Raw genomic sequence first — 15,817 nt, 5'->3', positions numbered from 1 at the left:
CATTACTTCTACCATTTTCTCTTCTACCGATATTTTGTTAGCATCCTCTTCCTCATTGAACACCGATACAAGCTACTTTAAGTATTCTAGCCTTGCCCTGCATTTCTAAGCAGATACTTCTCTGACCCAATAGGCCCCACCCGGCCTCTTAGTATTTACATGGTGGTAGAAGATTTACGGGTTCCCTTTTATGTTCACTGTCATTTTATGTTAACTGCCAATCTTTTCTCATTCTCCAGCTGAGGATAATTAAATGGTTATGAAGGGAAAGGAGGATTTTTTGTATGAAGGAATTAGTTTTTCCCCATATTCTCTTCTCTGGCCTACATTGGCTTCCAGTCCAGCAACGTCTCAAATCCCTCCAAGCTCTTGCCTCTCCCTAACTCTGTAATCTCCTCCCACTCTATATTCCTCCAAGATCTCTGCATCCTCCAACTCTGGCCTCTTGTGCATCTCTGATTTCCTTTGCTCCATCATTGGAGGTTGCGCCTTTAGATGCCAAGGACCCAAACACTGTAATTCCTTCCCTGAACCAGACCTCCCTATTCTCCTTTAGGACTTTCCTTAAAATCTACCTCTTTGATCAAGCTTTTGGACACCTGTTGGATTACCTCCTCATGTGGCTCAGTGCCAAATTTTGTCCAATAATGCTTGCATGAAATGCCTTGCAACATGTTACTACATTAAAGGTGCTATATAAATGCAAGTTGTTGTTTTGCTTTAGCAGCCAAGAAATCTGTTCCTAGGCCTCTGTCTACATTACGTGTCAATGGTAAAGACTGAATTTCCATAGTGTCTGCTACACCATCCTTGCAGTGGTCAAAGCGTCCACTGCTTCCAGAGTTGTTTTACAGCTCAGGATTGGTGCAACATGTTCCCTTATGATCTTATGGGCCAGGAGTTGTGCAGGATGAGATTCTGACGAGAGGGTTAAAAAAAAAAAGGTGGATCGGAGGAAGGCCTAATGGGTCTGCTCCTGGACCTGGCTGGAAGCTCCACTTACAGCTCCAGAAGGTATAGGATCCACTGGCCGCTCGCTCTAAGGCTATCCGCTTGCCAGGGTGGCCTTAGAGACAGATCACGCAGTACCCACCTATACGCTTGAGGTCTTTCATAATAGGTGGGCATTGCAGGACATGATTTATTTTATAAATCCTCTGGGGAGGGCCCTTGTAGAGTGTTTTAATGCTTTTGTGGCTTTGGGTGAAAATCCTATTTCAAAAGAGGAGAGAAAAAAAGTCAACCTGCTCAAAATATAATTATTTTTGACCCTTGCTCTGTAATATTAACATTGAAGTTTACTTCATACTTACTTCCTCTACCTTGCATTTCATTTCATAGGAGTTCCCAGGTGGAAAATGGGACAGGACCCTGGAGCCATCAATTCCCTCCCAAAAGAATGTGTGGTGCTGTAAGGGTCACCAAAGAACACAAGTATTACTTGATATGACAAAGAAATTGAGGCAGAAGCATTTTTGGATTCAATATCTTTGTCAACACAATTAAAAAGTATAATAAATCCAAACAAGAAAAACATTGGTAGAGTGCTTCAATTCCTGTTACAAAGCAAATCTTCCAGCCTCAACACAGCTGCTTTCAGACAAACATCAAAACTTCCAAAGTAGGATCTCTTTCAATTGATCCACTCATTAGGTACTGAGTAGCTGATCCATGTAGATCATGAAGATCCCATAGATAGTGACATTATGAGCAAGCCATTCAGTCCCTCAAGTCTGCTTCACTATAATTCCCATTTTTTTTGCCTTTGATACCGTCACCTAAAACAAATCTATTAATCTGTCTTGAAAACTCCAATTGACCCCCACCATCTCCACAGCCTTCTGGGGGAAGAGAGTTCCAGATTCCCATTACCCTTTGTGTGAGGAAATTATTCCCAATTTTAATTCTGAACAGTCGAGCTCTAATCTTAAGATTATGCCCCCTCGTTCTGAACTCTCCTACCAGAGGAATAGTTTCTCTGTATCTATCCTATCAAATCGTTTTAATATTTTAAACATCAGATCATGCCTTAATCTTCTAAACTTTACAGAACACATGCAAGATCTATGCAACCTGATCTCATAATTTAACCTTCTAAGCCCCATTATTATTCTGGATTCCCAGTTTGTGTTGAGCAACATGTTCTATTAAGTATAATAGACCTCACTACACCTGAATTAGGGAGGGTAAATTGACCAGTTTCGGATCCTAGCCACCACTCAGACACCCCTGCCGAAGCACATAGAGCCGACAATGAGTATGGTCAAGATTGGGCTCTAGTGCGATACCTCCCATCGTCAAAAAGACAACTGACACTCACTGACCAGCCTCATATACAAGGAATGAGTGAACCTTGGGTGAGGTACTAGATGATGTCCAACATGCATGGCACTGCACCATAGCAAGGAGACAATGCCTCCAGAGAGAATTAGGGGAGAGAGAGGAATGGAGAACATTGATGAAGAAATCACAAGGTAATTGAAAAACAATTTTTGAATAAATGTATTAAAATTTAAGGAAGCATTTACCAGACAAGTTTCATAATGGCATAAAACAGTTTCAGCTTCATACCAACGCTAAACTGGCCGTATAAGTTTGGAGTACGGCCCAACCTGACTCTGGAGTGAAGTAGAGTGCGACTCCTTGAAGGGGCAGGCTCACACTACTTTGAACAAAAGGCAAAATGCTGTAGATGCAGGAAAATTTCAGACAAAAGATAAGAAATGCTGGAAAGGCTCAGCAGATCAGGCAGCATCCATGCAGGAAATGGACAGGCTAACGTTTCGGGTACGTGGCCCCTTCAAAGGTAATCAAGTGGGTTCTGTCGAGCTTGAACATGTACTGCATCCCATTGCTCTTATGTAAATTAAATCATGTTGCAAACACAAAGCAGTCACTTTACGACTGTATTTATCTAGAACTTACACAAAATGCAATCGTAGTGTCGAATAGGAAGATAATGATGCATACTAGCATAGTATGCTGGTTAATTAGGCACATATATCGTATACTGGACCCATATGAAATTCAAATCAGAGAACACATCCTATGCTAGCATGTAAGAAATCAACTTGAGGTAGTCTCAACCCAGTTCCGACAAATTTTGCAGCATGAAAGCGTTCAAAATATAGACATAAGAGTGACATGAAGTTAGTCTCACACAGAAAGTGGTTTCTGAGGAACGTAAGCATTACTCTAGTGTTATACGGGATTCTATTCTGATATTAGATTTAGAGCAAAGTAGATTGTGCAGCCGTCCTTTAATGCTTCCATTCCCTAATGCTGCCATCCTTTACCTTAGTGAAGGCCATCAACCTAGGGTGCCTTTTAAGTTATGTGATGTTAGCATTATCAAAATCCCCCTCCCTCATAGTTGCATCCATGTAGCTGCAAACAAACTAAATTCAGTTACCAGAACAAGCTAATAGGCCCAATATCCACTGTCTTCAAAATGATGACATTCACGCACAAGCTTCCACTTACACTTAAATAGCAGGGCAGTTACATGGCAGGAACATTTGAATGTCTGTGACTAGGAATAAATCACCGCACTGACTGTAACACCAGCCTGCATGATACACTACCAGTGTTACACTCCCAACATTTTCAAGTTATTTTAATATGCATTTCGAAAATCTCCAAACAGCATCTTGGGCCTCCTGCACTGATTACCACTATTAACTGAGAAACTTACCGGGAATTCATTTACTAGGTTCCAACTGAGCTTCTGAGTTAGAAAGCGTGTGATACCGCACCCCTGCATGATCTGTGGCAGCTGAGCGGAATATCCAAACGTATCTGGCAACCAGAACTATTTAAAAAGGACAGAAAGAATGTTTAATTCCTAACTGGTAATATTCTTCAGCTCCACAAATAGTTCAGTGTGTAAATGGCATTGGTATTGAGCCTGTGAACGACGCTGGCTTGTGTTGGTAAAAAGGTAGCACAAAAATTGGCCTATGACTGGGAGGACAAGAAACAACCAATGCTCCTGTTTGCTGATACTTAATAGAAGGACTTGTGTGTAAATCAGTGAGTAAACGCCAATGGCCTGTTTACAAGTTATAACTTCTATGTATTTCTAGGACAGGAACAAACTCAACTGCAACAATGAAATAGAATCAAACAGGAAAAATTGCCACATGGTCAAGCAACCAGAGGGTTGCAGGTGCCCAGGGATGATTATTCCAGCATGAGGACTCCACAATATAAATTGGAGCATTACAGTCCTCTGTTCCACAATCCATGCTGTGCATCTTACTTGTCAGAGACGATCTTGTATTTTGTAGCCTGTGGCAGAAAAGCTACAGAAAATCCCATCTTCTAGGACTGATTTCTCTACCGTCTTTAAGACCTAATCATTGACTGAACTGTTGACTGTCAAAGACTCTGACAAGTCTAGGTTGGAAGTGACAAAGAATCTTTCAGTGTATACATTTAGTTGGTCATTAACAGCAGGAAACACTGCTCCATTAAAACCTTTGTAAACACTAACGGTAAATTAAAAAAATTATTGAAGAACATTGCAAAGGTATACCATTTTTGGATAGGTGCGTTTAAAGTGGAAATTCCTGAGTACTCAGCAGTAGGAATTAAGTACAGTACTGAATAACTCATTGAATTCTTAGCTTACTCCAAAATCAAAGGCTGAACAGGACATGGCTTGGCATTCCACAATCAAATATTAATTTAATGGATCAATGTGTTCACAATATTTCACCAATTCATAGACAATCATTGGAAAATCTCAGCTAATATCACTGCCAATTGATGGGTTGTACTGCATGAGTGATTGAAGTGCGATAAGCTAAATTACTAAAAGAGGAGACTGTTGTCCTCGTTGACAAGGCATTTGACGGAAGAGGAAGTCCAAGTAGAAGTTAGTAGAGGGAAGAATATTTCAAGTGTTTATTAAAGTATAGATTAAAAAGTGGTTGAAGGGTTTATACGAACATGTGGAATAATGTAATGGAACCTGAGTTAGCTCAGTCATACAAGTGAGAAGTGTAAATGGCATCATACAACAGTATACAGCATGCCAGACGTTAATAAGTAGTTAGAGAAAGATCATGGAAGATGACAAGCACTGCAGAGGACTCACTGAAGAATGAATCGGAGCTATCACACAGCAGAGAAAGAAAGAGTCATGTTAGTTGATATTAGCACATAAACATAAAGAAATATGGTAAACATAAGGAGCATGTCACCCAGTCAGCTTATTCCTTCAGAAAATCATTTCCATCTCTTAGAAAAACCAAAGTCTTCTCTTATGTACCATATAAATTAAGTTTTTTTTAAAAAATGAGCTGGAAGTGGCACTCGATTGGTTACTCGGAGATTACACTTGATTTTCAATCTTGTTGCCAGCAAGATTTTGAAATGGGAGGAATGGGTACTTGGTGTCTTAAAGCATTGCAATGTCATCTTGCATCAGATCGGAGTGCCATGGTGCTTTCAAAAATGGTGTAAGAGGAAACAATTACACACGGATTAGGGCAGGAAGTTGCTGTAAAAATAAATTACTATTTATACCAAATGTATTAAGAGATGGATGTCAATCATGTGAAGGCATTAGAAGTGATCCCTGGAGCATCCTTTCCCACAAAAACTAGTCTTACATGATACAGTTTGTACACAGTCAAAAATAGGCAGTTACAATACAAACAACATTCATCTAGATTGCATCAAAAATCCCTTTCGATTACTCCTTTTTATTCATGTAACTGTGCAGAAATTACTTTCCAATGAAGGCCTCGTTCCCATGCCAACTGACTCACCTCACAGCACTGCTTTCCAAACTCTTGCTGAAAGAATCTTTGACCCTGGAGGAACTGTCGCACCATGGATTCACCAGAAGGGAGGTTTCCATCCTGCAAAACCTGGACATTAGTGCACCCTACTGGCTGGCTTTGTGACTACTTAATAATCCAAGTAAAACTGGAATACAACCCAACACTGACAAAACAGAAGTAATCATAACAAAGATTTCTAAATGTACATTAAATATAATTGCTTAACAAATACAAATGTTAATTTCTTTATAGTTGTAAAATTTTTGGGGAGTAGCCCTGTACTGGAGATCAAACACACCGTGTCCTATGTGAACCTATCTGATTCCCTATCCTTTCCATCATCAAGGCTGCCTACTTCCACTTCGGTAATATCTCCTGTCTCTGCCCATTTGCTGCTGAATCGCTCATCCATGCCTTTGTTATCTCCAGACATGACTAATCCAATGCTCTCCCACCTTCCTTAAACTTAGCTCACCCAACACTGTGCTGCCTATATCCTAACTTGCACTAAGTCCCATTCACCCATCATCCTTGTGCTCACCGGCCTACATTGGCTCCTGTTCCGGCAATGTCTCAATTTTAAAATTCACAGCCTTGTGCTCAAATCTGTCCATGGCCTCGCCTCTCCCTATTTCCATAACAGTGCTTCTTTGTTAAAAATATTTTCTGAGGAATTCATAGTCAAACTGGACCAGTTTTTTTTTCAAGAGGGTCATCAAGAGGACACTGAAAGAACTAGTTTGGCAATAACGTTTACTGGTTGTCACATGACTTGTTAAACTAGAACAGAAACCCTGGTAACCGGGGAAGGTGTGTGCAGAGAAGTGACCAGTCAGAAGGACAGATCTCCAGCTCAGCCCAGCCTGTTCCATCTCTTTAAAAGCCTGCAGAAGTAGCAGAGAATTCCCAAGGGAAGAAAGAAGACCACAACCCAGCTCAGGTTGCCAGTACCTCTCTAAAACATCCTGAGACGTCCACTATGTTAACTCATCTTGTCTCCTGGCTTTGAAGAAAAGCCTGCTAAATTAATTCTCACCGCTGCCTGAAAAGAACTGTTCTAAAAGATCCCAGTGACCTATCTATGGCTTTGAAGAAAAGCCTGCTAAATTAATTCTCACCGCTGCCTGAAAAGAACTGTTCTAAAAGATCCCAGTGACCTATCTACATGTACTCGGAGGCTAGACTGTATGGCGGTTTTGGAACACAACATATCTCATCTGCTGTTTTCAGCCCAAGTGTTTTTTTTGGCTGTAACAGAACTCTAAAAAAAATCAAAATCCCTTTTCCAGTTAATCGGTGTACGTGTATGTTTGAACGTGAGAGGCTAAGATAAAAGGAAACTTTAAAATTTCAATCTGTGTGTTTATGCTTTACTTCATTACTGGTTAATGAACCAGAACTTGTTTTATAATAAATTGATAATTTTGTGTTTATAAAAGAAACCTGGTTAGTGTGTTTTATTCTGGGAAAAATAGAGTATATAATTGACCATATCGGTAAGTGGGAAAATTTAAATATATGTTGTGACCTGTGAAGAAGTGGAACTAGAATAAACAGTGCACTCCTCCCACCTCAGTTGTAACAAGACCCACAACCTTCTGAGATCTCCGCACTCCTCTAATTCTGGCCTTTTTCTCACCCTTGATGTTCATTGCTCCATTGGTCCCTTCAGCTGCCAAGACTCTAAACTCTGGAATTCCCTTCCTAAACCTCTCCGGTTCTTTCTCGTTCCTCCTTTAAGACAGGCCTCAAAACCTTCCTCTTTGTCCAAAATTTTGGCACCTGCCCCAATATCTCCTTGTGTGGCTTTGGGCCAACTATTGTCCCATTACGGTCCTGTGAACCGCTTTGGGACATTTTACCACATTGGAGGCACTATGTAAATGCAAGTTGTCTTTATAGTTATAAAACATTGGGGAATGGTCCAATATTATGCTATGGAGTGACAGAATGCAAGTTTTCACCCGAAATTCCTAGCCAGACAAATAACCATTCCATCAAGGGGAGGTGCCAGATCCTTTTTACTATTCATTCATGGGCCGTTGGCATCACTGACAAGGTCAGCAATTGTTGCTCAATCCTAATATCCCATGAGAAGGTGATGGTGAGCTGTCTTCTTGAACCACTGCAGTCCATCTAGTGCTGTTAGGAATGGAGTTCCAGGATTTTGATCCAGCGACAGTGAAGGAACAGTGATATAGTTCCAAGGCAGAATGGTGCGTGACTTGGAAATCTGCAGGTGGTGGTGTTCCCATGCATATGCTGCCCTTGTATTTCTAGGTGGTAGAGGTTGCAGGTTTTGAAGGTGCTGTCGAGATGGCATGGTGAGTTGCTGCAACGCATCTTGTAGATGGGACACACTGCTGCCACTCTGCACCAGTAGTGGAGGGAATGAATGTTTAAGAGGGTGGATGGAGTGCCAATTAAGCGGGCTGCTCTGTTCTGGATGGTGTTGAGCTTCCTGAGTGTTGTTGGAGCTGCACTCATTCAGGCAAAAGTATTCCATCACATTACTGACTTGAGCCTTGTAGATGGTGGACAGGCTTGGAGAGTGAGGTGGTAAGTTACTTGTTGCAGAATACCCAACCTCTGACCTGATCTTGTAGCCACAGTAGTTATGCGGTTGGTCAAGTTGCTGGTCAATGGTGACCCCAAAATGTTAATGATGGGGAATTCAGCAACAATAATGCTGTTGAATATCAAGGGGACATGGTTAGATTCTCTCTTGTTAGAGATGGTCATTGACTGGCAAATGTGTGGCACGAATATTACTTGCCACTTGTCAGCTCAAGCCCAAATATGTTTATTTTATTTTTATTTAGAGATACAACACTGAAACAGGCCCTTCGGCCCACCGAGTCTGTGCCGACCAACAACCACCCATTTATACTAACCCTACAGTAATCCCATATTCCCTACCACCTACCTACACTAGGGGCAATTTATAACAGCCAATTTACCGATCACTTGCAAGTCTTTGGCGGTGGGAGGAAACCGGAGCACCCGGCGAAAACCCACGCAGACACAGGGAGAACTTGCAAACTCCACATTGGTCTTGCTACACGCTGGTATCAACTGCTTTATTACCTGCTGAGTTGCAAATGGAACTGAACACTGAGCAATCATCAGCGAACATCCCCACTTCTGACCTTTTGATGGAGAGAAGGTCATTGATGAAGCAGCTGAAGATCGTTGGGGCTAGGACACTACCCTGAGGAACTCCTGCAGTGATGGCCTGGGGCCGACACGATTGGCCTACAACAATCACAACCATCTTCCTTTGTGCTCGGTATAACACCAGCCAGTGAAGAATTTTCCTCCCGATTCCCACTGACTTCACATTTACTAGGGCTCCTTGATGCCACAATCAGCCAAATGCTACCTTGATGTCAAGGATCGTCACTCTCACCTCTGGAATTCAGCTCTTTTGTTCCATGTTTGGATCAAAGCTGTAATGAGATCTGGAGCCAAGTGGTCCTGGAGGAACCCAAGCTGAGCATCACTGAGCAGGTTAATGGTATGTAAGTGGCACTTGATAGCACCATTGATGACACCTTCCATCACTCTACTGATGATCGAGAGTAGACTGATGGGGCTATGACTGGCAGGGTTGGATTTGCCTTGCTTTTTGTGTACAGGACATACCTGGACAATTTTCCACATTGCCAGGTATATGCCAGTGTTGTAGATTACTGGAATGGTTTGGCTACAGGTGCAGCTAGTTCTGGAGCACAAGTCTTCAGTACTACAGCCGGAATGTTGTCAGGGCTCAAAGCCTTTGCTGTATCCAGTGAGTTCAGCCATTTCTTGACATCTTGTGGAGTGAATCGAATTGGTTGAAGACTGGCTTCTGTGATGGTGGGGACCTCAGGAGGAGGCTGAGATGGATCATCCACTCAGCACTTCCGACTGAAGCTTCTTGCAAACGCTTCAACTTTGCCTTTTGCACTCACTTGCTGGGCTCTGCCATCATTGAGGATAGGGACATTCATGGAACCTCCTCCTCCTCCCATTATCTGTTTAATTGACTATTGACGACTGGATATGGTAGGACTCAGAGTTTTCATCTGATATGTTAGTTGTGGGATCGCTTGGCTCTGTCTATAGCTGTTTATCATGAACCTAATCTTGTGTTGCAGCTTCTCTAGGTTGGCAGCTCATTTTTAGGTATGCCTGGTGATGCTCCTGGCATGCTCTCCTACACTCTTCATTGAACCAGGGTTGGTCCCCTGGTTTGATGTAATGGTAGAGTCAGGGATATGCCAGGCCATGTGATTACAAGTTGTGATGGAATACATTTCTGCTGCAGCTGATGGCCTACAGCGTCTCATGGATGCCCAGCTTTGACCTGCTAGATCTGTTCAGGCACTTGCATGATGGAGCTTGTCCTCAGCATGAAGACGAGACTTCGTCTCCACAAGGACAATGCGACGGTCACTCCTACCAATATGGTCATATACAGATGCACCTGCGACAGATAGATTGGTGAGGACAAGGTCAAGTAGGTTTTTCCCTTGTGTTGTTTCTCTCACCACCTGCCACAGGCCTATTCTGACAGATATGTCCTTCAGGACTCGGCCAGCTTGGTCAACAGTTTGTGCTACGCAGCCACTCTTGCTAATGGACATTTAAGTCCCCCACTCAGAGTATACTGTGTCCTTGCTACCTTCAGTGCTTCTTCCAAGAAGTGTTCAACATGGAGGAGTACTGATTCATCCGCTGAGGGAGGGTAGTATGTGGTAGTTTGTTCGGATATGCTTGGTTATTTGTTCTGTTGATATCTAAAATCAGAAGGAGAGAGAAATATAGAAACTGCAGCATGGAAACATGCCATTCAGTCCACTATGTGCGGAAGTTAGCTCTTCTACTGCAGATGTCTACCCAAATGTAAATTGGAAGAACAAACTGTGGCAGAGGAAAGTTCCTTTTACATTTGATCTGATTTATCAATGAATTCAGTTTTATGATCCTAAAAAAATGATTGAGGACTTTGGAACAGTGCAGGAGAACTCAGGATACCCGCCTGCATCTAGAATACCCCACACAACGAATATTTAAATCCCAGTCATGCCAAGGCCCGATGTCTCTCCTATGACATAGAGGGAGTGCTATTCTGGGTCCACCTCCCAGACAGCAGGAAATAAGAACAAAAGAAATCGGAGGAGCGTCCTCCAACATTTCAGAAGATCATGGCTGATCTTCTACTTCAACTCCACCTTCCTGCACTATCCCCATAATCCCTTAATGCCCTCAATACCTAAAAATCTATCGATCTCTATTTTGCATATACTCAATGACTGAGCATCTACAGCTCTTTGGGGTCGAGAATTCTCACCCTTTAAGTGAAGAAATTTCTCATCTCAGTCCTAAATGGCTGTCCCCATATCTTAAGACTGTGATCTCTCGTTCCAGATTCTCCAGTCAGGGGAAACGCCCGCCCAGCACCTACCCTAACAAGTCCCTTGAGAATTTTATACGATACAATGTGATCACTTCTTATTCTTCTAAACTCTACAGAATATAGTCCCAGTGTAATCTCTCCTCATAGGACAATCCCCTCATCTCATAAATCAGTCTAGTGAAACTTCTTGCACTCCCTCAAAGGCAAATATATTCTTCCTTAGGTAAGGTGACCAAAACTGTGCACAGTACTTCAGGTATAGTCTCACCAAGGTCCTATACAATTGCTGTAAGACTTCTTCACCCTTATACTCCAATCCTTTTATAATAAAGGCTAACATAACATTTGCTTTTCCAATTGACTGCTGTATCATGTTAACTTTGTGTTTCGCATACTAGGGCTCTGAACACCAACACCTCCCAGTCTCTTACCAATTTAAAAAATATTCAGCTTTTCTATTTGTTCTAGTGAAGTGAATAACCTCACATTTCTCCACATCATATTCCACTGGCCACATTCTTGCCCACTCACTTAAACTGTCAATATCCTTTTGCAGCCTCTTTGCATCCTCCTCACAGCTTACTTTTCTACCTAATTTTGTATCATCAGAAAACTTCAATACATGAAGTTTCCCTCATCTAAATGATTGATATTGACTGTAATAAACAGTTGAGGCCCAAGCACCGATTCCTGCGGTACTTTACTAGTTACATGAAACGTAACCCGAAATGATCCATTTATTCCTACTCTCAATTTTCTGTGTGTTAGAACAAAGAACAAAGAAAATTACAGCACAGGAACAGGCCCTTCGGCCCTCCAAGCCTGCGCCGATCCAGATCCTCTATCTAAACATGTCGCCTAACCAATCCTCAGTTCCTGCGAATATATTAACCAAATTCAACAAACCCTATTTTTGAGTAAAAAACCTCTTGAATGGCACCTTATCAAATGCTGTTTGAAAATCAAAATACACTACATCCACCCTGCTAGTTACAACCTCAAAAAGCTAATGGCATTGTCAAACATGATTTCCCTTTCATTAATCGATGTGGACTCTGTCCAATCATATTCTAGTTTTCTAAGTGTCCTATTATCAAATCCCCCAACAATAGATTTTAGCATTTTCCCTACTAGTGATGTGAGGCTAACTGGCCTATAGTTCCCTATTTTTTCTCTCTCCCTCCTTCTTGAATATTGGGGTTATGTTTGCTACCATCCAATCTACAATGATGCTCAGTTTGGGTTCCTCCAGAGCCACTCAGCTCCTGACCTCATTACAGCTTTGGTTCAAACATGGACAAAAGAGCTAAACTCAAAAGGTGAGGTGAGAGTGACTGTCCTCGACAACAAGGCAGCATTTGACCGAGTATGGCATCAAGGAGCCCTAGCAAAACTGGAGTCAATCGGAATCAGCAGGAAAACTCTCTGCTGGTTGGAGTCATACCTAGCGCAAAGGAAGATAGTTGTGCTCGTTGGCGATCGATCATCTCAGTACCAGGACATTGCTGTAGGAGTTCCTCAGGGTAGTGTCCTAGGCCCAACCATCATCAGCTGCTTCATCAATGACCTTCCCTCCATCATAAGGTCAGAAGTGGGGATGTTCGCTGATGATTGCACAATGTTCAGCACCATTCGCAATTCCTCAGATACTGAAGCAGTCCGTGTCAAAATGCAACAAGACCTGGACAATATTCAGGCTTGGGCTGTTAAGTGGCAATATTCACACCACACAAATGCCAGGCAATTACCATCTCCAACAAGAGAGAATCTAACCATCTCCCCTTGACATTCAATGGCATTACGATCACTGAATCCCCCACTATCAACATCCTGGTGGTTACCATTGACCAGAAACTGAACTAGAGCAGTGATATAAATACTGTGGCTACAAGGGCAGGTCAGAGGCCAGGAATCCTGCACTGGTAACTCACCTCCTGACTCCCCAAAGCCTGTCCACCATCTACAAGGCACAAGTCAGGAGTGTGATGGAATACTCTCCACTTGCCTGGTTGGGTGCAGCTCCAACAACACTCAAGAAGCTCAAAACCATCCAGGACAAAGCAGCCTGCTTGACTGGTATCCCATCCACTCCCTTCACCACCCATGCACTGTGGCAGTAGTGTGTACCATATACAAGATGCACTGCAGCAACGCACCAAGGATCCTTAGACAGCACCTTCCAAACCCTCGACCTGTACCACCTAGAAGGACAAGGGCAGCAGGCACATGGGAACAGCATCACCTGCAAGTTCCCCTCCAAGCTATACACCATCCTGACTTGGAACTATACACTATTCCTTCACAGTCGCTGGGTCAAAATCCTGGAACTCCCTTCCTATCAGCACTGTGGGTGTACCTACCCCACATGGACTGCAGCGGTTCAAGAAGGCAGCTCACCACCACCTTCTCAAGGGCAGTAAGGGATGGGTAATAAATGCTGACCTAGCCAGCGATGCCCACATCCCATGAATGAATAAAAAAAACAGGGACCATTTAGAAACCAGGGAATTCTGGAAGATCAAAGGCAATGCATCCATCGCAGTACAAGTTGCCACCTTCGCGACCGGAGAATTAAGGGAGCAAAACCAGAGGAATAAAATAAAAATAAAATAAAAATAAAATTAATTAAACTCTAAAGTACTGACTAACGGAGGTCTATCTTGGAGATAAGAAGTTTGAGGAAAACCTTACAGTATGCATTTGTAGTCTACTTGTTTGATATTTACAAGTTAGAATAGAGCTTAATAACATCTGTAACTGACAGACAGTTATGTTGCAGTCTTTGGCAAATTTAAGTCGAATCCTTCATTTGTGGGCTTAACTGTGCTACAGCAGAAATGTCAGGCAGCAGTATTGTGCATTGAATTGAACAAAGCGCTTTGTAACTGTTAGGTGTCTTGTGAGTAATGAAAGAGTTGCATGTTTATAGCATCTTGTCACATCTCAAAGTGCTTCACATGTAACACATTACTCTGAAGGCTATTTTGCACATTGCAAGACTCCACAAATAGCAATGAGATCAATGATCAGCTAATTTGGTTTCGGTGACGTTGATTCAGGGAGAAATATTAGTCAGGTCACTGGCAGGGTTCACTGTTCTTCTTCACATCTGATCCAAAGGATGGCACTCAGACAACACAGTACTCCTTCATACTGCACTTGGAGTGTCAGCCTAGACTGTGCTCTCAAACCCTGGAGTAGGACGTTATCTCACCTTTTGACTCAAAGAACTATTAGCGGAGATAAACTGACATTTAAGCTGACGTGAATATGAAGGAGCATGCAGTACATGCTAATCATTACTCTGATACTTTACCATTTCCACCCAGGTGCCTCCTACTATGACAAACTGTCCCTTCTCGGCATACTCCTGAATTTGTGTGTACAAGCCTGGATACCAGCTCTTTACCCACTCCAGCTGCTGTGCCTGTTAGAAAGTGAAAGGAAATGTTAGCAGCTCTTCTTAATTCCATATCAGTTACCTCTTTAAGCCCTTAAACTCAAAATGTAATTGGAAAAAGAATCTACGAACATCTGAATTAGGAGCAGGAGTAGGCCATTCAGCCCCTCGAGCCTGCTCCACCATTAGATAAGATCATGGCTGATCTGATTGTGGCCTCAACTCCACTTTCTTGTCTGCCCGCCCCCCCCCCCAATAACACTTGACTCCCTTGTCTATCAAAAAAACAATTTAACTTAGCCTTTAATATATTCAATGACCCAGCCTCTACTGCTCTCTGAGGAAATGAATTCCACAGACTAACGACCCTCAGAGAAAAAATTTCTCATTTGCATCTTAAATGGGAGACCCCTTATTTTTAAACTGTGTCCCCTAATTCTAGTCTTGCCCATAAGTAGAAACATCCTTCCAGCATCCACCCTGTCAAGTCCCCTCAGGATCTTAAATGTTTCAATAAGATCACCTCTCATTCTTCTAAACTTCAACGGATATAGGCCCAACCTGCTCAACCTTTCCTCATAATATAAACCCTTCATTCCAGGAATCAATCGAGTAAACCTTCTCTGAACTGCTTATGTAATTTTATCTTTTCTTTAGTAAGGAGACCAAAACTGTACACAGTACTCCAGATGTGGTCTCACTAAGGCCCTGTGCAGCTGTAGCAAAACTTCCCTACTTTTACATTATATTCCCTTGCAATAAACAACAACATTCCATTTGCCTTCCTAATCACTTGCTGTACCTGCATACTAATTACCAGGACACCCAGATCCCTCTATACTGCAGAGTTCTGCAATCTCTTGCCATTTAAATAATATTCTGCTTTTCTATTTCTGCCAAAGTGGACAAGTTCACATTTTCCCACATTATACTCCATCTGCCAATTTTTTGCCCATTCACTTAACCAATCTATATCCCTTTGTAGACTTTTTATGTATTGACAACTTACCTTCTTACCTATCTTTGTGTCATCTGCAAATTTGGCTACCACACATTTGATCCCTTCATCCAAGTCATTGATGTAGATTGTAAACAGTTGAGGCCCTAGCACTGATCCCTGTGGCACTCCACTAGTCACACCCTACCAACCCAAAAATGACCCATTTATCCCTACTCTCTTATATAATAAAAGCAAAATACTGCGGATGCTGGAAATCTGAAATA

General features: G+C 42.3%; 1 protein-coding gene across 2 annotated transcripts in view; it reads right to left on the bottom strand.

The window, feature by feature from the left end:
* The window catches only part of man2c1 (mannosidase, alpha, class 2C, member 1), an 83,489-nt gene that overhangs the window by 52,215 nt on the left and 15,457 nt on the right, over positions 1-15,817 (bottom strand). For both annotated transcript variants that reach the window (XM_068015354.1, XM_068015355.1), the window contains exons 6-9: positions 14,510-14,620; positions 5,778-5,870; positions 3,695-3,811; positions 1,314-1,409 (exon numbers count right to left, since the gene is read on the bottom strand). In XM_068015354.1, the coding sequence (XP_067871455.1) occupies positions 1,314-1,409; positions 3,695-3,811; positions 5,778-5,870; positions 14,510-14,620 (417 nt within the window). The remainder of the gene's footprint in view (positions 1-1,313; positions 1,410-3,694; positions 3,812-5,777; positions 5,871-14,509; positions 14,621-15,817) is intronic.

This window comes from Heterodontus francisci, chromosome 35, assembly GCF_036365525.1.
Source record: "Heterodontus francisci isolate sHetFra1 chromosome 35, sHetFra1.hap1, whole genome shotgun sequence".
Taxonomy (NCBI): domain Eukaryota; kingdom Metazoa; phylum Chordata; class Chondrichthyes; order Heterodontiformes; family Heterodontidae; genus Heterodontus; species Heterodontus francisci.
This window is presented reverse-complemented; position numbering and strand designations above follow the sequence as displayed.